This window comes from Paroedura picta, chromosome 2 (assembly GCF_049243985.1).
Source record: "Paroedura picta isolate Pp20150507F chromosome 2, Ppicta_v3.0, whole genome shotgun sequence".
Lineage (NCBI taxonomy): Eukaryota > Metazoa > Chordata > Lepidosauria > Squamata > Gekkonidae > Paroedura > Paroedura picta.
The window spans coordinates 124539794-124562827 of record NC_135370.1 but is presented as its reverse complement, the minus strand read 5'-3'; the positions used below and the strand labels follow the sequence as shown (position 1 = coordinate 124562827).

At 41.6% G+C, this 23034-nt stretch overlaps 1 protein-coding gene across 11 annotated transcripts in view; it reads left to right on the top strand.

The window, feature by feature from the left end:
* Positions 1-23034, top strand: part of CELF1 (CUGBP Elav-like family member 1) — a 46819-nt gene that overhangs the window by 9442 nt on the left and 14343 nt on the right. For 3 of the 11 annotated variants that reach the window (XM_077322455.1, XM_077322449.1, XM_077322448.1), the window contains exons 2-10: positions 11333-11520; positions 13277-13359; positions 13604-13652; positions 15118-15282; positions 16299-16433; positions 16578-16657; positions 17078-17239; positions 17850-17931; positions 20344-20472. In XM_077322455.1, coding sequence (XP_077178570.1) covers positions 11343-11520; positions 13277-13359; positions 13604-13652; positions 15118-15282; positions 16299-16433; positions 16578-16657; positions 17078-17239; positions 17850-17931; positions 20344-20472 — 1063 coding nt within the window. In that variant the 5' untranslated portion in view covers positions 11333-11342. Of the gene's footprint in view, positions 1-4488; positions 4820-11332; positions 11521-13276; positions 13360-13603; positions 13653-15117; positions 15283-16298; positions 16434-16577; positions 16658-17077; positions 17240-17849; positions 17932-20343; positions 20473-23034 lie in introns of those variants that run through there. The other 8 variants (XM_077322445.1, XM_077322444.1, XM_077322446.1 and 5 more) reach the window with 7 other exon arrangements.

Sequence of the window (23034 nt, the reverse complement as noted above, 5' to 3'; positions counted from 1 at the left end):
CCCAGCTAGACAAGCATCATACATTGCTATGATAGTAAGTATACAGTATTACCTGAAGTTTTGATCCACTAGGTGGTTGGAAAATTTTATGTTGCTTCATAGGGCTGTCACTGTTTTTGACTATGTCAAAAACTTTGTGGAAGAGCAAAGCTCCCTAGCAATAAATCTGCAAGTTGCATAAAATATGCAGTGCAAGATCCACTCATGAAGTGTAAAATTGCTGGAGATTATGAGCCATTTCAACAAAGGTTTCAAAGCCAAAAAGTATTGACACTTTTTTTTGTATGTAGAGCTTTGTGATCTAATCAGGAAGCTACTGAGTTGTTGCATAAAAAAACAAAAGCTGCAAAAATTGTCATCACATTCACAGTTAACAATTGACATGAAATTGTGTGAGAACTTGCTTTGACAGCAAAGAATCTCTTAAAAGGAACTAAAGGGAATGTCAAGTGCCAAGTTTTACCTAGCATGTAGAAACATGGTAGTAGCAATTAGTGAAAAGTTGGTGAAGAGATGTCCTTTGAAGTTTGAGATGGGTCATGGCTCCTGCCTTCATTATGCATTATGCATGGAATACACAAACTAAACAATCATAAATTCAAACAAGTTACACCACAGTTGAAAAATCAAAGTAGCAATACACTGCTTTAACTACAGGTTAACTACAGGTTAACTACTGGTGCCCACAGTGAATTCCAGGCTCAGTTTTCATGCATATGTGGGAAGAAGAGCTGGTTTTTTTGTATTCCACTTTTCACTACCAGAAGAAGTCACAAAGTGGCTTATAATCGCCTACCCTTCCCGCCCCACAGCAAACACCCTGTGAGGTAGGTGGGGCTGAGTGGGCTCTGAGAGACTGGGCCAAGGTGGCTGCATGTGGAGGATTAGGGAACCAAACCTGGTCCTCCAGATTACAGGCTGCCTCTTTTAATTACTACACCACCAGAGAGATGTCAAATTTCAGGATATTATGAAGCCAAGGGGGATAATTGCAGAAAGAAGCAGAAATTTTGGGAGAAATTAAAATACATGCAATACTTGCTGTCTTATCAAACCTAAATTAGTTTTACTGCTTTAGCAACATAGAATGTATCATTTGTAACTTAGCGTATAAATCTGAAATATTTCAAATAGTTATGACATTTAAAAAATCACCTTTATTTTCTGCAAGAAAACCACAAGCCCATGCACCCTATGCTACCTTAGTCCATATACCTTAATTTTTAGTATCTGAAAAGAAGGAAAAATAGGAATTAAATAGCATAAAACAGATTATTTTTCAGAAATGGGTCATACAAAAGGTGAGTTATATCTGCACAGCTATATGTAGTTCCAACTAGATCCTGTCAGCTTTCTATAACCTAGTTAGAGACAACTCTGTTTTGAATCAAACTTCCAGTTTTCCTCTGAGGCTTTGGTGAAGTTTCTGATCTCTTTTCCCTCCAGCAAACCACCTCCAAATGCCCCTTGTTCCAGACAATCCTGGCATCTCCTGGCTACATTACACATGCCATATGATAAATAAATAATAAATCCCTCTAGCAGGGTAGGACAATAAGTTACTTAATAGCTGATCTGTAGATAGATTTGTCAGAGTGCTTTGAAGGACAGCTGAAAAGGTTAACCACAAGAAAAGAGTCAGGTCAAAAGGGCCACAGAAGCAATAAAAAAAAATTCTAGAATAAGAAAGTAGATACATAGATACATAGAAAACCACTTATCCACTTAATAAAACTAGCTGTACTTGCAATATAATGTATGTAATATATTGAACTATGAGCTATGAACCCCTTTATTTTTATTATTGTCATTATTTAATCTTTTTAATACTTTGGCCACCTCATGAGAAAGAAGGACTCTCTGGAGAAGAGCCTAATGCTGGGAGCAATTGAGGGCAAAAGAAGAAGGGGACGACAGAGAATGAGGTGGCTGGATGGAGTCACTGAAGCAGTCGGTGCAAACATAAATGGACTCTGGGGAATGGTAGAGGACAGGAAGGCCTGGAAGATCATTGTCCATGGGGTCGCGATGGGTCAGACATGACTTCACACCTAACAACAACAAAAATCTTTTTAAAAAGATATTTGTATTCTAATTGCAATTTCAGAACTAAGTTTCATATTGTTGCTTCAGTTAAGCTATTTTGAATATTTATTGACATTTAATATACTTTTTAGTGTAGTTGTGAACAAGAACAAAATAATCTGTCATTTGTTAATATTTAGAGATTAGATAGAGCCTCTTGTGGCGCAGAGTGGTAAGGCAGCAGGTGTGCAGTCTGAAGCTCTGCCCATGAGGCTGGGAGTTCAATCCCAGCAGCCGGCTAAAGATTGACTCAGCCTTCCATCCTTCCGAGGTCGGTAAAATGAGTACCCAGCTTGCTGGGGGGTAAATGGTAATGACTGGGGAAGGCACTGGCAATTGAGTCTGCCATGAAAACGCTAGAGGGCGTCATCCCAAGGGTCAGACATGACCCGGTGCTTGCGCAGGGGATACCTTTACCTTTACCTAGAGATTAGATGTATCGAAGTTTGATCTTTGTGTAAATTTTAGTGCAGTTTTAAAAAAAGGTGTTCAGTTAACAATGTTTAAACAAGTTCATAATGATGTTTTTATTCTGACAAATATTTTTACATTTCAGTACTTGTGTAGTTTTAAGCAATTTAGTAAACTTTATTTAATGTAATGTGAGCTGCGAATTTTTAAACTTGGAGCAATTTTTCAATGGTGAGCAATGAAATTGACGAAAATTTGTCAGGGAGTCAGGGAAATGGAGAATTACATTTTAGTGGCAACCTGACAGTGGAGAGAATCTTTGTTGCTGAAGATTGCAAGTCTCTTAAGAACTTGTATGAGAATAAACTGTCCATCCTTGTGTAATACACCAAAGTACATTATTGTTTGAGAAAAGAATAGAGAGGAGTTTCTTATTTCAAAACTTATTCCCATTTTCTACACAGAACTGACAAACAGTATTTGTTTGCAGTATTTGCCCTATTAATGGCAGGTGAGTGCTGATTGTCCTAGAAAGGAAAAGATAACATTAGCACATTAGCTTGGATATAAGCCTTTTCAAAATAGAAGATACTTTTACCACCACATCCTTACTTCTGCAGCTCCTTGTTTCTGCTTCTTCCCACCCCCACCCAACCACCCACCATTGCTAATGAAGTCTTGGAGGTCTTCAGAATAAAATGTGGCACAGCATGATATGTGGAGGATTTTTCAGGAATAGGAAACTGGTAAAAATTGATGATATACATTTTTGCCTAAATAGAGCAAGCTCCACAAGCTGCAAAGCCTCATATGAATGAGGGTCTATAAAATAACAATTATGTATAAGTGCTAGCATGGAAGAAGGAACAACTCAGTATAGGGAGTTAAAATGGCAGAAGAGGCTTGTAGGAAGACAAGTTAATGAGGAGTAGGCTTAGAACAGATAAAAGGAAGTACTTCTTCATCCAGACAGTAATTAACATATGGAATTCACTGCCACAGGGAGTGATAGCGGCTGCAGGTAAGCTAGCTTCCAAAAGGGACTGGATAAACATATGGAGCAGAACAGTAGCTATTAGCCACAGTGTATAGATGGAACCCTTTGTCTGGGGCAGTGATGTTCTTGGTGCTTGGGGGGCAACAGTGGGAGGACTGCTGGCATTTTGGCTCCACTGGTAGACCTTCCGGTGGCACCTGGGGTTTGGCCATTGTGTGGCACACAGTGTTGGACTGGACAGGCCACTGGGCTGATGCGACATGGCTTCTCCCATGTCCTTAAGTTTGAATTTAGACTGCTTCTTATGGTGTGTGTTTTGACAGAGTAAAGTCATATTTCTTTGCGCAGCACAGTAAATGTGGTGCAGTTAGCTGGAATAGATTTATCAAGTTTTCAAAACAACTCTGTCATGATAATTGTGTAAACTTGAACTTCAGTATGGATAAAAAGAGGAAGTTTCAACACTATTTATTTACTTAACTATCAAGATATGTCAATTACATTTCTATTTTCATTTAAAGCATCATATTTCCTTTTTGTGTATTTTCTAGCATGCCTGTTGAACCAGAAGTTTCTGAAAGGTCAATTTTGTTCATAAGTGGAATTGTAAAACTTCTGGTACTACAGAACTGAGTAACAGTACTGAAGGCTGAAGGAAAGTCTTGTTGAAGGTTTTTCCCAGAACCAAGCTTATCAAGGCTTGATGCCTACAGTTTAAGTCAGTGTACAGTAAACCAACACTATAGCACAAAACAGCTTCCCTCAAATCAAGAACTTGGTAAACAATCCCTGGTTTAAAATTGTTCTCTCTGTAGTAGTATTTATTGTCTCATGCTGACAATTTTGGGGTAAAGAACTTAGTTGGGAGTCTGAAGCTAGTTTGTGTTCCTTCTGCTCTATTGCACACAGCTATCTTCATGGATCTGACACTCTGTTTATCTGACAGTGCACTCAGTACTGCTTCGTTAGGGAAAATTGCACAAAACAAGCCCAGTGCATCAGCATTTTCATTGTGTACTGAGCAGTCTGTCTCTTCACATGGTCACATCCCCTTTTTAATCCTGGTCCCCATCTTACTTTCCCAGTCCAGCTGTTTTGTGGTGTCTACTGCTGGTCTCCCCAAGCTTGTATTCGTGTGGCTTGAGTGTGTTCTTTGTGTGTGTGGTTCAGTGTGTTAAGACTTACAGAAATTCACTAGCAGTGTTTGGTTGGTTTGACAAAACAGTGGTCTACCATTAGTGGTTTGTGATCAGCAATGGCTGCTTTTAAGTTGGATTTCCTTCCAGAAATGATGGTGGATCACTGCTCTTTGAATGCCAGCCCTATGTAAGTACTTCGTTTTCAATAGTTTGTTTACAGGCATGCCGTCTGACTTGAATTTGTTCTTTTGCTCATAGTTTGGGGGGAAGTTTTACTTAATATTCTATCATTGAAAGGGGGGAAGCAATAACAAAAAAGAACCAGGTTCTTGAAAATGACACTTCTAAAAGATGCTTAGAGTTGATTTAATAGGAACAAGAACCTCATAAGGTCATTAGTCTAAGTTTTCTATCAGATGTTAGATTTTATCCTACATTGAACTGACTTAAAGCAGTATGTCTTGAGTCAAATAATATTAATTACTGTATATTTGGGTTTTTTAATCTCTAAAAAGATACAGTCTTTTGGCTGTCTTTAAGAACAGTAATTTACAGTACAGATTCTGCTCTAAATCTAGCACCTTGCTGCAGTCCAGGAGACAGCTGTCAATAGATTTGTGCATTTTAACTGTTACACTTTTAGAATAAAATGTTCTGATAGACTTTAAATAGAACAGGACACATGCAACAGTTATGTAGGTACTTTCACATACAAATATTTTATTAAGTTAAGGGATTAGAGTCATAAAAATAAACTGTTTTCTGAAAAATATATGAAATGTTTGTAATTGTGACTGAAGGATACATTTCTACCCACCTTCCAAAGATTTTTAAAACTGATAAGTTTCCATTGTGATCCTTAACATAAGAACTGGATCCTACAGGAAAAGTCAGCAGGAGGATCTGGTGAATGGATCTCTCCTTTCCTTTTCATTTTGCAGGCTCCAAGTCCTATATTTCAGTTTGGGAGACCATCATAACCAAAATGTAGTCCACTGCTAGGGGAGGGGGCAATGGGGAATGGAAATTGAGCAAAATGTCCTCTTGCACTGGCTTAATGCTTTTTCAGAATATCTTAGTAAAGTGCACAGAACAGCTTTTCTCAACTTTTTTACAATTGAGAAACCTCTGAAACATTCTTCAGGCTTCGAGAACCCCCAGAAGTGGTGCAATTGTGCAGAATATGGTTGGGAATAATAGCTCTGTACACATCCATCTGAGGTGCCTCCCCTTCCAAACCCCTCCAGGACCATCATGGACCATTGAGTGGGAGGTGGACATGATCATACATGGTCATATCACCCAATACATGTTTAACAAATTTTAAAAATATGTTAATATTTAATTTACTCCCACCCATTCAGGAAATCCTTCCAGAGCCATCAAGAAACCCCAGGGTTTCACAAAACCCTGGTTCAGAAAGCCTGGCATAGAGACTGCTGTAGAAAGGGGATGGTATGAAAAATCCACTCTGCCAATTCCTGACGTGAACTTTCCATAGGATCCAGCCTATTGGTGGAATTTGTAATTCAGCAAAAGTGGTTTGTGCAACTAATTCCCATTGTCAGCTATGAAAAGCAGAGGTCCTCATGCCTTTCCAGAATCAATAATCTGCCCCAGCTGCACTGTTAATACATGTTCAGTGTATCACTGGAAGTATGTATAAGTAAGCCTCTTTAATTTCAGTAGAAAAACCAGTGTAGCGTAGTGGTTATTGTTGGACTAGAGTCTAGGATACTCCAGTTTGAATAATTGCTTGGCCATGGAAACTTGCTTGGTGATCTTGTAGCAGTCACACACACTCAGCTTAATCAACTTCATAGGGTCATTGTGAGAATAAAATGGAAGAAAGGTGAACAGTGAAAGCCACTTCAGGTTCACATTGAGAAGAAAGGTAGCATATAAATGGAGTAAATAAAAATACCTGGGCTCAGGCAGACATTACCATATTAATTAATGTTAATAAAGCCCATGACCCTGTTCCCCAAGTAAATTATTTACTCTTAGCTGATTAGCTGATTTTTCAGTTTCAGGTTGTAAGAAAACATTCACCTGAGAAGAAGTCAGTACAGTACACCATAAAAATGTTTTGTTGTTGTTTGTTTTTTTGTATTGAGATGTTAAAAGTGTAGTCCTGATTAATCAAACGCCAGAGGCCAGTAATACAATAATCTTCTAAGCCTTCAAAGACCTGTTGAACTACCCTTTCTACTTTTCTCTGAATTTATCTTTTTAGAATAAGTGTATGTTATACAGACAGAATCAGCCAAGACAATAAAAGTATAACAGTAAGAAAAATTAATCTAACAAAAGGTAGTAGATAAATAAAACCAGTAAGGTACATTAAGCCAAATCATAAAATATTATTAAACTGGTATTTAGAGTAGGAGAAGACCACTGAATAATTTTTAAAAGATCGAATGCTTGAGTTTGGCCTGGGGTACATTAGCTGTACATTCTAAAGGCAGGGTTCCACCACTGAAGTGGTCTCTGCCAACAAACGGAAGTAATGCCTGCTGTACTTTGAATACAAACTCTGGGTGTTACCCATATCTTTAAGAATAATGGTCTTGCTACGTTTCACCCATTAGTGAAAGGCTGGGGGAGGCAATCCTTTTCTTTTGAGTTAAATGCAGTACAGTCACATTGACTGCTTCTCCAGAGCTATGTCAGTTTATGGCAGTCACAAATAAGTCCATGCAATTTACTGACCTACAAATAAATTGTATTGTTGTATCCACCTAACAAAAATCTGTGTTAATGAAGACTAGGATCAGGCTAGGTAAGGCACTGAAATTTCTGTGGTCCGGTATTTGTAAATAGCTACAGGGGGGGATCAGTTTGGTTCAGAACTACCAACCTATCTTGAATCTAGCATTTCTGGGGGAAATGGTGGAAAGGGCTGTGGGGGATCAAATGTCAGCATTCCTGGATGAAGCTTCAGTCCTAAACCCATCACAGTTTCAGCCTGGCCACGCAGTAGAAACAAGGCTAGTCATCCTGACGGATGACCTCCACCATCAGCTGGACCGAGGTAGGATAGCACTGCTTGTGCTACTAAACCTCACAGCAGTGTTTGACACAGTCAACCATGAACTTCTAGCTCACCACCTCGCCAATGCCAGGAGTACTGTGTGCAGTTCTGGAGGCTTCACTTCAAGAAGGACGTAGATAAAATTGAAAGGGTACAGAGGAGAGCGACGAAGTTAATCTGGGGCCAAGGGACCAAGCCCTATGAAGATAGGTTGAGGGACATGGGGATGTTCAGCCTGGAGAAAAGGAGGTTGAGAGGGGACATGATAGCCCTCTTTAAGTATTTGAAAGGTTGTCACTTGGAGGAGGGCAGGATGCTGTTTCTGTTGGCTGCAGAGGAGAGGACACGCAGTCACGGGTTTAAACTACAAGTACAATGATATAGGCTAGATATCAGGGGGGAAAAATTCACAGTCAGAGTAGTTCAGCAGTGGAATAGGCTGCCTAAGGAGGTGGTGAACTCCCCCTCACTGGCAGTCTTCAAGCAAAGGCTGGATACACATTTTTCTTGGATGCTTTAGGATGCTTAGGGCTGATCCTGCGTTGAGCAGGGGGTTGGACTAGATGGCCCCTTCCAACTCTAGGATTCTATGATTCTATGATACAAGGAACAGCCCTATGATACAAGGAACAGCCCTCTAATGGCTGATCTCCTTTCTCCAGGGTCACGGACGGGGGGTAGCAAATGAAGAGTGACAATCAAGCTGCCATCAGCTCACGTGTGGACTCTCACAGGGAGCAGTCCTCTCTCCAATCTTATGCGTCCTCTTGTCCAGCTGGTGCAGAGGTTTGGGCTGGGATATCCTCAATATATCCCAGCCCAAACTATGCTAAAGCCTTTGATTATGTGGAGCACAACAAATTGTGGCAAGTTCTTAAAGAGATGGGAATACCAGAGCATCTTATTTGTCTCTTGAGAAATTTATATGCAGGCCAAGAAGCAACAGTGAGAACTGAACATGGAATCACTGACTGGTTCAAAATTGAGAAAGGAGTTCGGCAAGGCTGTATACTGTCACCTTGCCTATTTAACTTATATGCAGAGCACATCATGAGAAATGCGGGATTAGAGGAGTCACAAATTGGGATCAAGATTGCAGGGAGAAATATCAACAACCTCAGATATGCAGATGATACCACTCTAATGGCAGAAAGCGAAGAGGAACTAAAGAGCCTGTTGATGCGGGTGAAGGAGGAGAGTGCAAAAGTTGGCTTGAAACTCAACATCAAGAAAACAAAGATCATGGCATCCGGCCCTCTCAATTCCTGGCAAATAGATGGGGAAGAAATGGAGATAGTGACAGATTTTATTTTCCTGGGCTCCAAGATCACTGCAGATGGAGACTGCAGCAAAGAAATTAAAAGACGCTTGCTCCTGGGGAGGAAAGCTATGGCAAATCTAGACAGCATCCTAAAAAGCAGAGACATCACCCTGCCGACAAAAGTGCGTTTAGTCAAGGCTATGGTATTCCCAGTTGCAATGTATGGCTGCGAAAGTTGGACCATAAGGAAGGCCGAGCGTCAAAGAATTGAGGCTTTTGAACTCTGGTGCTGGAGAAGACTCTTGCGAGTCCCTTGGACTGCAAGGCGAACAAACCGGTCAGTCCTAGAGGAGATCAACCCTGACTGCTCTTTAGAAGGCCAGATCCTGAAGATGAAACTCAAATACTTTGGCCACCTCATGAGAAGGAAGGACTCCCTGGAGAAGAGCCTAATGCTGGGAGCGATCGAGGGCAAAAGAAGAAGGGGACGACAGAGAATGAGGTGGCTGGATGGAGTCACTGAAGCAGTAGGTGCAAACTTAAATGGACTCCGGGGAATGGTAGAGGACAGGAAGGCCTGGAGGATCATTGTCCATGGGGTCGCGATGGGTCGGACACGACTTCGCACATAACAACAACAATCCTCAATATGCAGATGACATCCAATTCTTCCTCCTAATGGATGGCCACTTTGATTCACCCCCTTAGCCAGATATCTGGAAGCAGTGTCATTGTGGCTCAAGTAGTGTCATCTGAAAGTCAACTCTTCAAAGATGGAGGTCCTATGGCTGGGCAGGAAGGATCCAAGTGAGGAAGTATGACTGTCCGTCCTGGACAGGGTACAACTAGCTGTGGCTAATGCCACCACTGACCTGAACATGATCTTGGATGCCTCCTTCTTTGCAGAGGCACAGATCACAGGAGTAGTACACCTGACCTGGCCTTTTACCACCCGTGCAAAGCCAAATTACTAGTACCCTACTTGGCCCCACAACACCTAGCCACAATGATCCATGCAACAGTCACCTCTAGGCTGGATTTCTGTAACTTGCTCTACATGGGCCTACCCTTATCCCTGATCCAGAAGCTACAATTAGTCCAGAATGCAGTGGCCAGGGTTCTCACTAGAACACCATGGGGAACCGCATCTGGCCCATACATCAACAATTGCACTGGCTACTAGATGAATCCTAGATCAGGCTTAAGGTTTTGGTAATCACCTTCAAGGCCATATGTGGTCTGGGCTCAGTGTACTTGAGGGACCACCTCCCTGCCTTTGCCCCTCAAAGAGCACTATGCTCAGCCAGTACCAAAAGGCTGGTGATCCCTGGTCCCAAAGAAGCATAGATCATTCTATGTTCTGGCCCCCACATGGTAGAATGAGAACCCAGGAGAGATCTGGGCCCCGTCGGCGCTAGCATAGTACAGAATTATACTGTACTATTACTATGTTCTCCCATGTTCTATCTAAATTGCCCAAATTTGTTTCAAATTTGGTTAAGGAATAGGGCTCAAGTTCTTCCTCTAGTTCTCCCATGTTTCTTCTCCCTTCTCTATTTTCGGTTGATCAGCTATATTTACAGTGTTCAGTAGTGTAAAGTCTCTTAGCTCTCAGAGTATCTCAACTGGAGGGGTGGGGGTACCACAGTGCAGAACCGAAACTAGGGGGAGGACTTTTCTTTTTAGCTTACTCCAATAGAAAATGACCCCTCACAGTAAGTACCCGTTAGTCAATCTCTGTGATTGCTCCAGTGGGGTAAATACCAACTCCACTGTTTCAGGATGGGGAAAATAGCACAGGAAGAAAGAAGATATATGCATGTAGCAGAATGGGGTGTTAAGAGTTCTCCAGAGGTAAACAATATCCCTTTAGCTGAAGGATATGATGTTTCTAATGTTCTGCTATATATTTTTAAAATTTTCCCTGTGAGAAATAAGTATAATGGAAACTAGTTTTAGCCCAACGTTCTCCACGCTGTTCCTGCAGAGTTTTTTAAAAAAATATATCGGGAGTAATCTGGGGGCTATATTTTTCTTTGTGTTTTAAATTGGGCCTTGTGAATTGCCTTGAGCCATATTTTAATAAATGAACCTTCCACCCCTGATCCTCAGTACCATCAAAATAGGGTTGTACAAAATATATTGGGACTGTGCTTGCACAGACCGGCCGCAGAGAACTATTTCTAGCTTAAACGCTTCAAAATGGGGTGTCCCACCCCAAATTGGAGCTGTGCAAGCACAGTCCCAATGTGAATCTGCACAGAAGATGTCAATGAACAACAGCTACAGGCAAGTGCAATCCTGTTAAATTTTAGTATCCTTGTAGGAAATAGGGTGAATGATTTATCAAGGCACATGTATCAGCATTTGGAGATGTATCAGCATTTTTTCATTGCCTTGTGTAGCTCAAAGAAAATGAATGGCACACTGGATCATCCTGATCAACCAGACATTGATGCCATCAAGATGTTTGTGGGTCAGGTCCCACGGAGTTGGTCTGAGAAGGATCTGCGGGAACTATTTGAACAGTATGGTGCTGTCTATGAAATTAATGTCCTGCGGGACAGGAGCCAAAACCCTCCTCAGAGTAAAGGTGAGAGCCCTTTTTAATTAAAAAAAATGTTTCCAGCATGTACCATGTCTTATTCACGTTGAAACTGATACTGGCTTGCTTCTGCATACATTGCTCCATGTAACATGATTTGTATGATCAGCTCCATGTTATCTGATGTGGAATAGTATTAAGAATGTAAATGGTGACTGCTAGGGCTGTTGCACGCACTATACCAGGCAAATTTGAGTTTTCCACCATTTAACAGTGAGCTGCAGACAAAGCTGACTTATACCTACATATTATGAATATTTTGAAGCATGTCTTTGTTGAATTTACTCTTTCCATTTATAAGTGTATGCTTAGAAACATTATTTATGAAGTGGCCATTATTACTGGGATAACTTTGGTAGTATTCTATCTTTTTGATAGCTGTTAGAGAAAACATACAGACAAAAACCTTTGCCTGCTTAAAATTTAGTAAAACAGCTGCAAGAGTACCAAGCCTTTTTTCCTAATTAGCTTACTTGCATCTCAAAAGAGGAGAAGCAACGCTCCCAGAGAGCGGATTGAAGCTGCTAGAGCATCTGCAGGCTCTTGACCTCTCACCCTTTCTAGTTTATGATAACAGAACTAAGTGAATGACCATTGGAAAAAGCTTACCCTTAACATTGCTCTTAATTGTCTTTTAAGCCAAGAATAAAATCTGTGAAGTGTTAATTGCAGAGTTGTGCATATTGGTTAAATTAATTGTTCTACAGATGGAGACCTCTGTAGATTGAATTATGTATCCCTTCAAGCAGAGGATGCTGTAGTGTTAAAGTTCTTCCATGTTTAAAAAAGCAACAAACTCCTTGTGAGAAAGTAATATTTTAAAATGTGGTCTACTTAAAGCCTCTACAGCAGTCTTTTTCAACCTTTTGAATATGGAAGAGCCCTTGAAATACATTTTCAGGCTTCGAGGACCTCCAGAAGTGATGTCAGCTGGCCACGCCCCCTTTCCGTGCTCCTCAGAAGTGACATTTCACCAGAAGTGACATCCCCACTTGCACCCTTCACCTTCCTTTCACTCCCTCCCTCTACCTTTACTACGGTGGTGGCTCTGCCTCATGTCAGCTAGAAAGAAGGGCAGGAGATGAGAAGACAACCGGAACCTCCATACCATACCACAACTGACTCCCCTCCTTTTTGATTTTTACACCCACGTCCTATCCATTGAACCCTCTGGATGGAGGCAGGCATTTCCTTAGCTTGTGGAGGGGAAAGGCCATGGACCCCCTCCAGAGCTCCCGCAGACCCCACATGTCCATGGACTCCTGGTTGGGAATCCCAGCTCTACAGTTTGTTTTGTCGCTTCAGTCAGCCATGGACTAGATGTACAAATTGCAGTCAAGATGAGGTTAATCTTGGTAGGAAGACATAATTCATGAAAAGTATAAATATTATTCTTGAATACTTAGATTCCACAATAAAGTCACATATTTTAAAAATATATTATAAGTTATAGCATTGTAAGTTATATTCTGCAGGTTTAAAAAGGGCTGGTGGTTCCTGGTTAGTCCAAGTTCTGTCATTTACTATTTTGGGTCACTGACAGTTACTCTTTAGGTAAGTTGCTCTTAAGTGGTGCTAAAATATATTTAAAATGTGTTCTAATAGGAATCTTTCCCTTAAAAGTCTCAAAAGTCAAACACAGCTTTCATTCAATAACCTTCATCTATCAAATATTAGGAAGGCAGGTTTTTATGTAGTAATTTTTTAAAGCCCTCAATTTGCAACTGATGTGTTTGCTTTATAGGGTGCTGTTTTGTTACATTTTATACCCGTAAAGCTGCACTAGAAGCACAGAATGCCCTTCATAACATGAAGATTCTCCCAGGGGTAAGATAACAAGCACATTCTCTCCCTAGTTATTCTGTCTTCATTTCAACTTGTCCTGGGTGCCAGTTTTTCTGGGATGGATGTGTGGAATCTTTTGGTTCTGCTAACACAAACTTGGTCTTTCCTTTCCCCTCTTCATTAGTTTATAATCCAGTAATCCAGTAATTTAAAAGATGACTTTAAATGACTACAAAATTCTGATTCTGTCAAGGAGTATATCCTAACCACTTCCTTTTGTTCGCAGATGCACCATCCTATCCAAATGAAACCAGCTGACAGTGAAAAGAATAATGGTATGTGTGTGCAGAAGAGCCTCTTGTGGCGCAGGGTGGTAAGGCAGCAGAAATGCTGTCTGAAGCTGTCTGCCCATGAGTCTGGGAGTTCAATCCCAGCAACCGGCTCAAGGTTGACTCAGCCTTACATCCTTCTGAGGTCGGTAAAATGAGTACCCAGCTTGCTGGGGGGTGAACGGTAATAATTGGGGAAGACACTGGCAAACCACCCCGTATTGAATCTGCCATGAAAATGCTACAGGGCGTCACCCCACGGGACAGGCATGACCCAGTGCTTGCACCTTTTATGTGTGTGCAGTACAAGCTTTTTTAAAAATCAAGATTAGCCTGTTAAACTCAGGCAAGGGGACTTTCCTTGCCTGAGCTTAATTTAACAGAATCCTACTTTCCAGCCTCGTCTATGTGGGTATCAAGGCATCCCACATTCCTTCTACGTGCTGAATAGTCTGTGCCATTCTGATCTTCACTTTATTTATCATGACATTTATATCCTGCTCTTCCATCCAAAATTGTTCTTCGGCATAGCATATAGGTCTTAAAACATCAAATTTAGCTTTAAAAAGCATTAAACAGCCAAAATATAAACATTGTCTGCCCAACAGATAGAAACATGAATAACAGCCTTCGGGGAGGGCGGTATATAAATATAATAAATATAAATATAATAATAAATAACTACTTAAACCAGATTAACATTAACAACTTTTCATCTGTTTTTGAAAAATATGTAATCTGTGCTAAATGAGGATGAAGATATTCCTCTCTTGGGAAGGGGGTTCCATGGCTTTCCTATAGAAAAGGCTTAGCTTTAGGGATTGCTGGGATCGACTTCTGTCATTAATCTTTCTCTGCCCCACCCCCGTGTTGAAGGGTTGTTGAGCAAATGGGATAGGGGAACAAAATCTAGATCCCTGATGTAGAACTCTCTTGCTTAACTTTCATGCCCTTGAGAAAGCTGTTTCAGTTGCACCTACAGTTCTGAAAGACCTATCCCAGCTGGCAATGAGATGAAGGGGGAGCAATTACTTTTACCATGCTGTTCATATGCCAGTGTTTTGGGAAGCCGAAGAAAGGATGCTGAAGGAATTTGTGGGCCACTGATGATTCTGGAAGAAGGGAGTGGCTCAGAAAAATTCCAACCGCAGAATGATCCACTTGGGGCAGTAGATAGGAAGTTCTTCAGGTCGCAGCTGGTCTGTTGCTGGTGAAGCACCAACCTGTGCCAAAGCACCAACCTGTGCCAAAGCAGGAAGCAGCACTCTCCAGCCAGCGGCTGGATTCAACAAGGGCATGAAGTCTTAACTCCTCTCTACAAAATGTCAAGCCTTACCCCATCTCCAGAACAGTCAAGCTTTCATGGAAGAGGCAGATCTGGAAGCTAGAAGGAAAGTATTTGTCAGGCTTTCTCCACAGTTGCTACCAGATGGGAAGAAACAAATTACAAGAACAATTTTTGTTTTCACAGAGAGAGTCAAGATTAGAGCCACATCATCCCACCTAAATTCGCAGGGAGGTTCAGCTGTGTCAGAGGAAAGCGGCTTCTCCCACAAGATATCCAGGGCTCTATGTGGAGCTGACTGGGATATTGTAATTGCTGCAGTGACTGCAACACCTTTGACTCAGCCAGGAGGTAGCCTCTCCTCAGGACAAATTTTCTGAATGTGTCCCTCTCTTCTATCATCACATGGTTGGGGGGAGATTATGCTGCCTGATGCTGTGAAACATGCAGCAGGATGGCTGTTGGCTGCCTGTTGAATATTCCTAGCTTATACAAAAAGAGTCTTTGCATTCACATTTTTTGTACTGGACAGTTCCTTCTTCTAAGAATCCCCCCTCTTTTAAAGCAGAAATGAAATATGTATCATAGTTGAACTGGGGTTGATTTCTTAAATGGAAATCAATGTGTTCTATATTTTGCATTGCAGGTTTCTTAACTGTCTTGTTTCTGTGCATTTTAAAACATAGTGATATTTGTTTACAATATTTATGAACAGTTTCACTAGTAAATTGTGGAGAGATTTAAAATGAAATTCTCCAGTAAAATTATACAAAGATTTAAAGCCACAAAATACAAATTATAATAGCAAACAATAAGCATATACAAAAAGGTCTTGAATGAATATATTAGCAGATCTTCAAACTCATTAAAACCGTGTATATTCTATAAGAAGAGCCTCTTGTGGCGCAGAGTGGTAAGGCAGCAGACATGCAGTCTGAAGCTCTGCCCATGAGGCTGGGAGTTCAATCCCAGCAGCCGGCTCAAGGTTGACTCAGCCTTCCATCCTTCCGAGGTTGGTGAAATAAGTACCCAGCTTGCTGGGGGGTAAACGGTAATGACTGGTGAAGGCACTGGCAAACCACCCTGTATTGAGTCTGCCATGAAAACGCTAGAGGGCGTCACCCCAAGGGTCAGACATGACTCGGTGCTTGCACAGAGGGATACCTTTATATTCTATAAATAAAATACAAATAAAGTTTGTTACTTTTTTAAATCTTAAAAGTTCTTAATTTGGGAGATTACTTCTCCCTGATCTTGGATATTATCTAGCAAGATAAAGAAGTCTCTGAATTAATCATTTTAGTGCTGTAGATGGTGGACCTTCCATACCAATTAAGAATGGATTTTTTTGTTTTTCCTTCCTGTAGCAGTGGAAGATAGGAAACTGTTCATTGGGATGATCTCAAAGAAGTGCAATGAAAATGATATTCGAGTGATGTTTTCCCCATTTGGTCAAATTGAAGAATGCAGAATTTTACGGGGTCCAGATGGCTTAAGCCGAGGTGAGCATGGACTGCTGGTTTAAGAATGTCTCCCTTTTTACTTGCCATCTAATTGGAAATGTTGCAATTCTCTGTGATCTGTAGGATGTCCCTCTCACCTGTTTAGTTTCCATACTTGGATCAACCTGATGTGTATTTTTCCAGGTTGTGCTTTTGTGACTTTTACAACAAGAGCTATGGCACAAACAGCAATCAAAGCAATGCATCAAGCACAGACTATGGAGGTAAGAAACATCATTTTGATTGACTGGGTGGAATGTTGGACATTCACAGTCCTTTGGGATTCTGTGCACAGGTCAATGTTGGACATCTAGAATTCCTCTGTGGTTTTTGAGGTGCTGTGCTGTCCTCCCTTGGTTTGAACCACCATTTCACACCTCTTTGTAATGAGAAAATAGATAGGATATAAGAAGTACAAAATAACAAAAATTTAGAGAATTTTGGAGGCTAGGTGATTGCCTCAGGAGCATCATAGTTCTGTAAAGCAGGGGTAGTCAACCTGTGGTCCTCCATATGTCCATGGATTACAATTCCTATGAGCCCCTGCCACAGGTTGACTACCCCTGCTGTAAAGGATGGGAGGTGGGTTTCTGTAATCGGTAAGTGGCCCATAAAAATGTAATCTGTTTGAATCAATATTGCAGGGGTGCTCTTCTCCCATCGTAGTGAAGTTCGCAGATACCCAGAAAGACAAAGAACAGAAACGAATTGCACAGCAGCTCCAGCAACAGATGCAACAAATCAGTGCTGCCTCCGTTTGGGGAAACCTAGCTGGACTGAATACACTTGGACCCCAATACTTAGCAGTGAGTTTCTGAGTAGAATGTCTTCTAAAGTATTTTGCCCACCGTAGTGGTTTCTAGTGCAAGCGTTCTCCTGCTGAGGCTCCATTAGAAAACTCCAGACCTTGGATATGTTGATGAGTGTGGATGGTTAAAGTTTACCTTTACACCCAGGATTGTTTTAGCTTGATACAATTCACAAACTTGAGTTGATGAAGAATAAACCGGCAGTGTGTGCCAGTAATGGTCTTAGTTCCTAGCATAAATAAGAAAAGAAAATACTGTGGGGTTGTGGGGATAGGTAGTAGTGGGTGCAGCGTTTTTCTGTAGCATGGAGCATTTTGTCTGCAGTGCAGAATGAATTCAATACCAGACGTAATGTCATGGTGAAATCTTCTCGGAGTTGTATAGAAAAAAAAACAGCATTTTCCTTCAGTGCTACTCTTGCCACAGGATTTAATACCACTGTGCTTTTCATGCATGTGTGTGTGTGTGTGCGTGTGGAAAGGTGTCATGATGTGGCCATTAGGTTTTCTGGTTATGACGGCATTTGGCTGTGGTGTGGTGCAGTGTCTCCCATAAGTGGAGCCAGCCCTCATTCTCACTCTTGTTCTGTTTTTGGTGTAATGTCTAGCTTTATTTACAGCTCCTTCAGCAGACAGCAGCCGCCTCCTCTGGGAATCTGAACACACTGGGCAGCCTCCACCCAATGGGAGGTAAGTGGCTCCTTGCACTACCACCACACTCATACAAGGTCTGAAAGTAGGATCAGTAGCAAATGATCCTGGTAATCCATAAAGAAAGCTAATAAGGCTGTGATGTGATGTACTTATGTTAGTCATTCATAATCTCAGTTGAGTACAAGATAGGAATCTAGAGTTAACTTTTTGCTCTTTCTCCCTCTGCAGTGCCTTCTCATTCTTTTGGGGGCTTAATCGATTTGCATCAGAACTTTTCAGAAGGTGATTTAAATTCATAAAAGTAGGGAAAACAATTGTAGTCAGGTGATTTTAAATTGTGTCCCTTATTCTCAGACACATCTGATTTGTATATATATTTTATAAACTGCCCCACATTACCCTTTTAATGTTTCAAGTTTTCGTAATGGCTTTTTATTGGCTACTAGGGGGCATCACATTATAAAAGAGAAGAAGCCTTGGCTTTGAATTTTTCACACTTCAAATCCACCAAGGATTCGCAGCGGTTTACAAATATAAACAATATATCTCCTGGTTCAGCCCAAGGGCCAAGTTCTCTTCCGATGGGAGTGGGGAACCAGATGTAACCTATCTGTGGGATCCACTAATGCTAACGCCGAGACCCTGTCCTGGCCTCAACCATATGCCTGGCAGAAGAACTCCGTCTTACAGGCCCTGCGGAAAGCTAGTAACTAATTAGTAATGTCTGTGGAATTTAATTGATTTACCGCCTCTTCCCCAAAAGAGCAGGATGTGAAGCAGGCAGAAGTTCTGCACACAATGCAGATTTCACCAATACTCAAAATTATGTCCTGAGGAATTTTCCTGTCTCTTCTTGAACATTTCTTTAAAATTGTAACCTCCAGCCTGATGGAAAGTTCTAGTGAAATTGAAAGCTACCATGCTGTTCTGATCAGTAGGTTGATCCTAATGAGGTATTTTTAGGTCTTAATGGGGGGATTATTTAATTTTGGAACTGACACAACTGCTAGAAATTTCCTTCTGTATTTGACTTAGAACTTTGAAACACCACCACTATTAATATGAACTGAATCTCCCCCAATCAGTTGGGCAAAATTTGTGGACTGTTTGTGAATTGTTGATATAATATAAATTTCTGGATTTTCAAAAGCAACCACAAAATTCAGTTGGTGTAGGTCACAATTCCAGTTTGGGTAGAGTAGCTTTTCTCTGTTAAATTGTTAGCCTTAGATCTGTCTTACCATGATCTTAAGAAGACAGAAATGGCTAGTAAGCAATGTAAATTTGAAAGGGAAACTAAGGAATAAAAGTGGTAGAAAAGGTAACTTTTCTTGAACAAATTTGGAAAGCCATGGTAGAGGGTTTAAAAAAAATAAGACCAAGCATATGTGATAAGCTGCAGGACAGAGAATGGCAGCCTGCTGAACTGATCCTAAGACTGGGCAGTATTTTCCTAAATGTCCTCATCACATTGCACATTTTCCTGTCATTGCCAGCAACAGTGGCCTGTAATCACAGCTGCTCCTTTCCCAGCTAATGAGGACATTGGGTCTTCCTTTATTGTCTATCATGATATGTGGAAATTATACAGGGTATAAAATCTAATTTTGTCATTTTTGATTGTACTTAGTTCTAGGGATGTAGGTAATGAGAAATGTGGGCATAATTCTATAGCCTGTGGGTTGGATAAAAACACTTCTGTAATTGATCATTATAAAGATGATCATTACAAAGATACAAACTCCATATTTACATGGATGCCAAGTTTTATTATTTGATTTCTATACCGTCCTCCCAGCAGATGGGTTCAGGGCAATGTACAACATGTAAACTTGACAATATTAATTAAAACATACAGTAAAATAAGATTTAAACTATAATTGTGCAATTGACCATTGACCATATGGTCAGCATTGTCAGCATTGACCATATGGATATTATATCACTCAATTGTCTTAGAGCTAGATTGCAGTCCAGAGGTGCCTTTGGTAGATATTATCCAAATTCATTGGCCCCAACCAAAAGCCTGGGAGAAGAGCTCCATCTTACAGGCCCTGTGGAGTTGTGCTAGTTCTGTCAGGGCCCAGATGTGCTCTGGGAGCTCTTTCAACCAGGTGGGGGCCATGGCAGGAAATGCCCTGGACATGGTTGAGGCCCGATATACTTCCTTGGGGCCAGAGATTACCAACTGGTTGGTATTTGAAGAATCTAGAGTTCTTCGGGGGTATATATAGATAATAATGTTGATCTGGCTTGAAAAAATTCTAGTTATATGGGAGGGGCTTCGGAAAATATATACTCTTGCTGCAGGCTTGTGTGATAATAAAACTAATTATTTTCCCCATGAAATATTTGTTGGATGCTGCTGCTGAAAATATAAGGTTGTTTAGGTCACCTGTGGATAGTGGTACAGCAGCAGATATTCTATGTGTTGTTCATGTTTTACAGGACTGAATGCAATGCAGTTACAGAACTTAGCTGCATTAGCAGCTGCAGCAAGTGCAGCTCAGAATACGCCAAGTGGTACAACTGCACTCAATTCTTCCAACAGTCCTCTAAGTGTACTCACCAGTTCAGGTAAGAGAGCCCTTACTCAAGATAATAATATTGAACAAGTTGAGTACCTTCAAAAACTTGAGGGCATCTCATTTTCCCTCACTCACCATTTCCCTTTCCTCTTCCATGGCACCTCCATGGCGTTTCTATTTTCCCTGATTCCTTCTCTCCTTTCCACTCACCAGGCATCTTAATTTATCTGCCCCCATCTTCAACTTTCCCTGCCTGTGAGGAAACCTCTACCAGGGAAAACTCTGGCCAAGTTACATAGTATCCACCATGATGAACCCAGTTGCAGTGTGAGAAACCCTCAAAGATTTATGGAGATTACTTTCTCCTGAAATCCCCTCCCTACACTCCTTGTTTCCTCCTTCTGGCTGCCCCCAATATCATCACTTTTCCCTGCTTCCTTCTCTTTTTCCTACCCATCCACCAACTTGCTTTTTCTGTCCCTCATCCTCAGCTATGTATATTATTTGCTTAATTTATGTGCCATGTTTCTCCACAATGGGGACCAAAAGTAGCTTACAACATTCTCCTTGATTTAAAGGTAAAGGTATTCCCTGTGCAAGCACCAAGTCATGTCTGACTCTTGGGGTGACGCCTTCTAGCATTTTCTTGGCAGACTCAATACGGGGTGGTTTGCCATTCCCTTCCCCAGTCATAGAATCATAGAATCATAGAGTTGGAAGGGGCCAACTCTATGATTGTCAGTCCAGAGGAAGGGGCCAATCGGCACCCTTCCTCATTCCAGACAGAGCCCGCCCTAACTCCTCCCCCACAGCTCTTAGCGCATTATTTAGTCCGCGGCGCCCGCAGCACCGCGGGCAGTGTTAAGACTAGGGGCCAAGCCCGTTGCATTCAGGAATACAACAGGTGCTAGATTAGGGGGGTGGAGCGGAAGAACTCTGTGGATGGCCTCCCCCTCCCCCCAGGACCTGGAAAGGCTGCAGGCAGCTGTTGTGGAACTCACCGGCTGGGGCAGCTCTCACACAGCAGGGATCTGCAGCCTCTGAGCCTGAGAAGGAAGTGGAAGGAGGGGGTGGTCAGGGGTGGGAGACAGAAGGCGATTGGCTGGCTGCTGGACAGACAGGCAAGCCAGTTGGAGGAGGAGACACTCGGGTAGGACAACTGCCCTGAGTGGGTGTTAAGTGCTGAGTGGCGCTTAAGCTATGAGACACATTCCTCCTCCAAGGCCTTACCAGAAATATTAAGTGGAACAGATGAGTGAGCACACAATGTGGTCACTAGAAAAGACTGGAATGACAATAATGCTAGGAAAAATTGAAGGCAGCAGGAAAAGTTAAAAATTCAATAATGCATGGATAGACTCAATAAAGGAAGCCATGGCCCTCGGTCTACAAGACCTGAGCCAGGCTGTTAACAATAGGACACTTTAATTCATAGGGCAGCCATCAGTCAGAAGCGACTGGACAGCAGTTAATGGGGGGGGGGGAGAGAAACTGCCAATTTATCAGCAAACCTGGGGCTTTTCTCAGATTTTCAGAAAGATTTATCTTGTGCCTCCACTCTCTGGATTTAAGTATCCACACCTAGGTCCATGTTGAGAATTATGATGCTATTGGACCATACCACATGTGATAATAGAAATAATAACATATTACAGTGTAAAAATATGTTCTGGGATTGCATGATAGCCTGTCTCGCCAAAGTATTTTTTTGATGTGAGCACATGATGAAAAATATTCATGTTTCTTCTGTACAACTTACAGGATAGACACAAGTCTTGAGTTTACATGAAGCCAACTTACGGCAATCCTATAGGGCAGTGGTCCCCAACCTTTTTATCACCGGGGACCACTCAACGCTTGACAATTTTACTGAGGCCCAGTGGGGGGGTAGTTTACTCCTCTGCTCTCAACCACTGCCCTAACGCTCTCTGATCGCTATGGTAATGTTTAAACATCCCTTCAAAATAAGATACAGACACGCCACAACAATGAACATAAGGAACATTTTATTTTCATGGAAATTTTAACTCATGACAATGACAAATCAATGGGAACCCTGAGCTTGTTTCTCTGCAACAAGATAGTCCCATCTGGGAGTGATGGGAGACAATGACACCCGAAGTGTGTTGTAAAGGGCCGGGGGGGGGGGCTGAAGTAAAGAGCCGGGGGGGGGAGGGGGAAGACGTCCTTCGCGGCCCACTTCCAATTAGTTGACGGACCACATGTGGTCCGTAGCCCACAGGTTGGGGATCGCTACTATAGGGTTTTCAAGGCAAGAGATTTTTAGTGGTTGTTTGCCATTGCCTCCTTCCTTCTGTGTTTGCAACCCTAGACTTCATTGGTCATCTCCCATCCTAATACTAACTAGGCCTGCTTAACTTACAAGCTCTAATGAGATGGGGCTAGTCTGGGCAATTCAGGTCAGTTCTTTTTATGCATGTCTTCGGTAATCTGTGCAGTACTTCTCAGAATGAAAAACTTGGGTTCCAGTAGAAGTTGTTCTTTGTGCCAAAATGTACTTAATCTGATTTTTGTTCTTTGCATGTTCTAGTTTTTGATTGGAGATTCTTTAACATATTCTCTAGTATTTGACTTTTCAGAACAATTATTA